The sequence below is a fragment of the Nematolebias whitei genome, chromosome 3 (genome assembly GCF_014905685.2).
Source record: "Nematolebias whitei isolate Nwh7 chromosome 3, NemWhi1, whole genome shotgun sequence".
NCBI lineage: Eukaryota > Metazoa > Chordata > Actinopteri > Cyprinodontiformes > Rivulidae > Nematolebias > Nematolebias whitei.
In genome coordinates, this window is record NC_056500.1 from 1,056,763 (window position 1) to 1,063,110 (window position 6,348).

Below are 6,348 nucleotides of genomic sequence, written 5' to 3' on the forward strand. Positions count from 1 at the left end.
GTTCTCTGTCTCATAAGAAAGTTCTCTGGCTCATAAGAACATTCTCTTGCTCATAAGAACGTTCTCTGACTCATAAGAACGTTCTTTGGCTCATAAGAACATTCTCTGACTCATAAGAATGTTCTCTGGCTCAGAAAAATGTTCTCTGGCTCACAGGCCCTGTTCACACCATGCACTTCACATCTGTATTCTGGTGATCTGATAACGTGCATGTTGGGTGTTTAAAGGTGTATTTCAAAACATTTATGAGATCTATTCACAGTTACCCATGCTGTATGCTGACACACACACACACACACACACACACACACACACACACACACACACACACACACACTCACTCACTTAATTACCACATACTGTATAAAATAAACAGAGGAGCATGCACTAATTAGCGACTTAAAAGAGTTCAGTGTGGCACTGATGCTTTACTTTGAGCATATTGTCTGCAGCATGTTTAAAAGATGATAATGCAACTTTATTCAGACTTGTTCTGGGTTTGATGCACCACATTATAGCTCACGGTCACCACAGCGGGTCCAATAAGTGCTAAAACAATCGTAACAAGCATTAATCTAAAGAGAAACTCACCTCATTGCTTCCCACTATTCCACTCTAGTTATTAAAACTGACATTTTTAATCAAAAGGGTTTTGATAGAGTCTATTAAAACGTATAGCCTTTTTGTTTGTACCCAGAGACATTCAGGTGGTAACTGCTGCTTGGGTGGAGTCACATCCATTCAGCAAGAGATCCAGCAGTGACACTTAGAACAGGTTGTGTTCACACTTCCTAACCTAAGCAGATAAAATGATTTATAAAGCTGTATTCAGGCCTAGCTGAATTCTACTTCCTGTTGCTGTGCATGCAAATATCGCAACAATTCTTCATGTCAGCGGTTTGAGTAGCTGGATCTTGCAATACGTCACTTTTATCGTTCCAAAACTGCAGATCCAGGTGTTGTTCAACCTTAAAGTGCCGGTGACATAAAAATCTTGCAAGACATACGAGAGCATTATTGGAAAATAACATTGCAAAGCAAATTTCACACCTCTGAGATGAAGAGTTGTTGCGATATTTGCATGCACAGTAACAGGAAGTGATGTCAAATGCTTGCACGTGAACAGAGTGTTGCTACAACACAGACAGTAGAGAAGAATCTGATGTTTCTTTGGATCATTTTGAGTCATTACCAGAGAGAGATGAGGAAGAGTAAAGTCCAGGAATTTCTTTTATTATATCACTTTCTTTTTCACTTCGGCCACATCGTTAAAATTATATGTCAATGAAGTGACAAGGTGGGTAAAATCATGTATATTTTTAAATATTAAGCTGCTTTCTTCCTCTCTGTATGTTTATAGAACAAACTGCACCCCTTAGACACATTAGAGATATATGTCAATGTTTAAAAAAGTAGACAATGTAAATTCTCTAATATGACGTGCTAATTATTTTGATGAACTGAGATAGGAAAGTACAGAACTGGTTTCTTTGTTCTGCAGGTGTGCTCAGACGAGTGTCTCTGTGACCTCTGACCTGTCCACACGCTCCTCGGCTTCTCTGAACGAGGAGCAGTTTGAGGACTACGGAGAGGGAGAGGAAGCAGACTGCACGGCCAGCAGCCCCTCACCTGACGATGAGACTCGAACCAACGGCTACTCTGACCTCGGCTCATCTGTGCCGTCAAGGTGAACAATGAGATTAAAGCAGAGATTATTGATGTTTTATACTTGAACTCAGCCATGTTTTACTGTGTTTCTCATGATTTTTTAAATTTAATTTAAGTTATTGTAATATACTGTGGAATAGTCCAACTGATTTTGTTTCCCATGTAAAGAAACAGTTCCAATTTTTTAAATCATGATTCTTTGGAAATAATATGAAAAATTAATATCTTATTTGATGTATTGATGTATTGAATTCACTTCACTCCTCGTTGAATCGTCACATTATTGTGGTGGAGGAGTTTGTGCGCCTGAATGATCCTAGGAGCTATGCTGTCGGGGACAATTATAATTGTCCCTGGTAGGGTCTCCAAAGGTAGATTGGTCCTAGGTGACAGGCCGGACAAAGAGCGATTTCGAAGATTTTTATGGACATGATACAGCAAGGAACTCTGTGTCCCTTACCCGGACGTGGGTTACTGGAGCCCCACCCTGGAGCCAGGCCTGGGGGAGGAGCTCGTCGGCGAGCACCTGGTGACCGAGTCTCTACCCATGGGTCCCGGTCGGGCTCAGCCCGAAGGAGCAGCATGGGTTTGCCTTCCTGTGGACCCACCACCTGCAGGAAGGGCCACAAAAGTAGGGTGCATGAATGCCATGGGCAGTGGCCGAAGGCAGGGACCTTGGCGCTCTGATCCTGGCTTACAAAAGCTGCTCTTGGGACATGGAACGTGACCTCTCCGGTGGGGAAGGAGCCTGATCTTAAGCCTGAGGTTGAGAGGTACCGACTAGATATACAAACCGGATTCCAAAGAAGTTGTGACACTAAACAAATTGTGAATAAAAACTGAATGCAATGATGTGGAGGTGCCAACATCTAATATTTTATTCAGAATAGAACACAAATCACAGATCAAAAGTTTAAACTGAGAGAATGTTTCATTTTAAGGGAAAAATCTGTTGTTTCCAAATTTCATGGCGTCAACAAATCCCAAAAAAGTTGTGACAAGTCCATTTTTCCCACTGTGTGGCATCCCCCCTTCTTCTTCCAACACTCAACAGACATCTGGGGACAGAGGAGACCAGTTTCTCCAGTTTAGAAATAGGAATGCTCTCCCATTCATGTCTAATACAGGCCTCTAACTGTTCAATCGTCTTGGGCCTTCTTTGTGGCACCTTCCTCTTTATGATGCACCAAATGTTCTCTATAGGTGAAAGATCTGGACTGCAGGCTGGCCATTTCAGTACCTGGATCCTTCTCCTACGTAGCCATGATGTTGTGATTGCTGCAGAATGTGGTCTGGCATTATCGTGTTGAAAAATGCAGGGTCTTCCCTGGAAGAGATGACGTCTAGATGGGAGCATATGATGTTCTAGAACCTGAACATAGTTCTCTGCATTAATGGTGCCTTTCCAGACATGCAAGCTGCCCATGCCATAAGCGCTCATGCAACCCCATACCATCAGTGATGCAGGCTTCTGAACGGAGCGTTGATAACAACTTGGGCTATCCTTGTCCTCTCTGGTCCGGATGACATGGCGTCCCAGTGCTCCATAAAGAACTTCAAATCGTGACTCATCTGACCACAGAACAGTCTTCCATTTTGCCACACTCCATTTTAAATGACCCCTGGCCCAGTACAAACGTCTGAGCTTGTGGAGCTTGCTTAGAAATGGCTTCCTCTTTGCACTGTAGAGTTTCAGCTGGCAACGGCGGATGGCACGGTGGATTGTGTTCACTGACAATGCTTTCTGGAAGTATTCCTGAGCCCATTCTGTTATTTCCTTCACAGTGGCATTCCTGTTTGAGGTGCAGTGATGTTTAAGGGCCCGGAGATCACGAGCATCCAGTAGAGTTTTACGGCCTTGACCCTTACGCACAGCGATTGTTCCAGATTCTCTGAATCTTTTGATGATGTTATGCACGGTTGATGATGATAACTTAAAAGTCTTTGCTATTTTACGCTGGGTAACACCATTCTGGTTTTGCTGCACTATCTTTCTGCACAACAATGGTGGAATTGGTGATCCTCTTACCATCTTGGCTTCTGAGAGACACTGACACTCTGAGAAGCTCTTTTTATACCCAATCATGTTGTCAATTGACCTAATTAGTGTTAATTGGTCTTCCAGCTGTTCGTTATATGCTCAATTTCTTTTTTCCAGCCACTTATTGCTACTTGTCCCAACTTTTTTGTGATTTGTTGACACTGTGAAATTTTGAATCAACATATTTTTCCTTTAAAATGTTACATTTACTCAGATTAAACTTTTGATCTGTCATCTATGTTATATTATGAATAAAATATTGACATTTGCCATCTCCACATCATTGCATTCAGTTTTAATCACAATTTGTTTAGTGTCCCAACTTTTTTGGAATCAGGTTTGTAGTTGGGCTCACCTCAACGCACAGCATGAACTCTGGAACCAATCTCCTTGAGAGGGGCTGGACTTTATTCGACTCTTCATCCGCACCTCACTTATTGAGGTGGCTGCCTTGAGCTGTGGCCGCAAGGTTGTCGTTGCTTCTCGTGGTGGCCATCCACAAACTTGGTGATGGACACCCCGGTTAGGGAGGCTGTCAAGCTGAAGAAGGAGTCCTATTGGGCCTTGTTGGCTGGTGGGACTCCAGAGGCAGCTGAGGAGTACCAGAGGGCCAAACAGTTAACTCTTTTGGAGTTTTAGGGGCGGAGCTAACCGCATCCGAACAAAGAGTTGCCAGAACAGAACGGGTCCAAAGGAGAGAGTTCCCGGATCATGTTCCTGCAGGATCCGGCTCAAATTAACCTCTGCTAACAGGGAATTAGAGGAAAGAGGTCTGATGTTCAATAGTCCTTTTAATGATTTAATGATTTTGTTCTGGTAAAGTAGTTGTGTTTATTTTAATAAGATTTTTGTGGTTTATATTTTTAGATCTGATTTTTGGTTTATTTAATTTGAGCTGTGGTTGAGTTGGCACTGTTTGAGACGGAGTGTGAGTGTTTTTGTTTGTGTTTTTGCAGCGCGGGTCAGACCCCTCGTAAAGTGCGTCACCACTACGCCGGAGATCTCATGGACGTTTACTGCTCCCAGTGCAGCAAAAAGGTCAACCTGCTCAATGACCTGGAGGCTCGCCTCAAACACCTCAGGGCTAGCAGGTACAACATTTACCTGAAAAACGACTACATGCCTTCAGAAGAAGGTAACAATAAAATATTGTACTAGTTAAGTAAGTACTCTTCTTCACCACAGGCATTATCTTAGAACATGTTCTCAATAACTGCAACATGTTTGACTGGTTTTACTTTGTAATGGAAAAAAAGACGCAATTCAAAAATAAAGCCACAAAATAGAAACACAGAAGTTAAACTGAGTGACTGTGATGAAAAAAAGAAACATATCTCCATGTTTTACATATAATAACAGCACAAATATTGTAAATAATCTGGCACTGAATTTTTTACACTTGAATGGTAAAAGGACTAATGTTGTGTTTTTGGGCGTCTTCACTGACACCCCCAATGTAGATCTACATCCTTGGCTCAATGATTACAAACCTGGGGGCCAAAACAGATTCTGATCTTGATTTTGATCATCAGATCACCATTGAGACAATAATCTACTCCTCCATCATCACGTGATTGGATTACTGCTTTGCACTTTATGTAGGGGTCAGTTGGGATCCGGGGACTTCTGGTTTGGGACGCCAACAGGATGACCGCTTAAGATAACAGCTCCCGATCAACACTCGATAAAAAAACTCACAATAGAATTAAATGTAAGAGAAAATCATAACAAGAGTGTAATGAAAGGTGAGAGAAGAACAAGAAGACAAAGTAACATTCAAGAATTCACGAAAAAAAATCCAAACAGACTCTGAGCCGAGTTGAGATGTCTGTGGCCGAGGGCAGCGAGCACGACCATCAGAAGAAACGGCAGGTGTCACAGGCCTGTGCCTCTGGGACATTCTCCAGGAACTTCAGTCTTTTAAGATTGAATTCAAAAGTAACTTCGCTGCATTTAAATGTGACATAAAGAAGGAAATGAAGGAAGAAATAGGAGGCCTTAAAGAAAGTATCAACTTAAAGATCTCGGAAATAAAGGGCGAGGTATCGAACCACGCAGCAAAACTCGAAGAATCGGAGCAGAGAATCGCTGAAATGGTCTAAACGTCAGCAACCGGATCTCCGTTGCAACAGCTCCCAGATCCGACAGCTGCAGCTCGGCTCCCTCGGTTCCAGCGGCCCGCAGGTCCAAACGGCGGCAGACCGGGTCCCGGTTGTAACAGCTCCCAAACAAATCACACACAATAACCAAATCTTAATAACTGCCATGTCCGCTGTAACACTGAGTCAGACCTTTTGAAGTTTTTATAGTAAACCATGAAAAACTGTTTTCTTTTCTTTTGCAGCCCCAGCAGAAAAATGTCCAGCACAGCTTTTGGAAGGTAGGCAGATCACATGTGTGTGTAGTGGTGGTGGGGAGGGGGCATGTGCATGCGCGTGCGCACACCAAAGGTCACTCTCTCGTGTGTCTTTGACTTTTACAATCTGAACTGTGTTTGTGTTGAGCATATTGACAGAGGCATGAACACCCAGAGGTAGGCTGGCCCTCACTGTCACCATACCTCTCAGAGGGAGGCTGGCCCTCACTACCTCCTTACTGTATCTCTCAGAAGGAGACTGGACCTCACTACCTCCTTACTG

The 6,348-nt window shown here is 43.1% G+C and overlaps 1 protein-coding gene across 1 annotated transcript in view; it reads left to right on the forward strand.

Annotated features, from left to right (window-relative positions):
- Positions 1 to 6,348, forward strand: part of LOC119430354 (rab11 family-interacting protein 4) — a 27,566-nt gene that overhangs the window by 8,671 nt on the left and 12,547 nt on the right. The window contains exons 3-5 of the mRNA XM_037697760.1: positions 1,502 to 1,687; positions 4,666 to 4,800; positions 6,054 to 6,089. Of these exons, the coding sequence (XP_037553688.1) occupies positions 1,502 to 1,687; positions 4,666 to 4,800; positions 6,054 to 6,089 (357 nt within the window). The remainder of the gene's footprint in view (positions 1 to 1,501; positions 1,688 to 4,665; positions 4,801 to 6,053; positions 6,090 to 6,348) is intronic.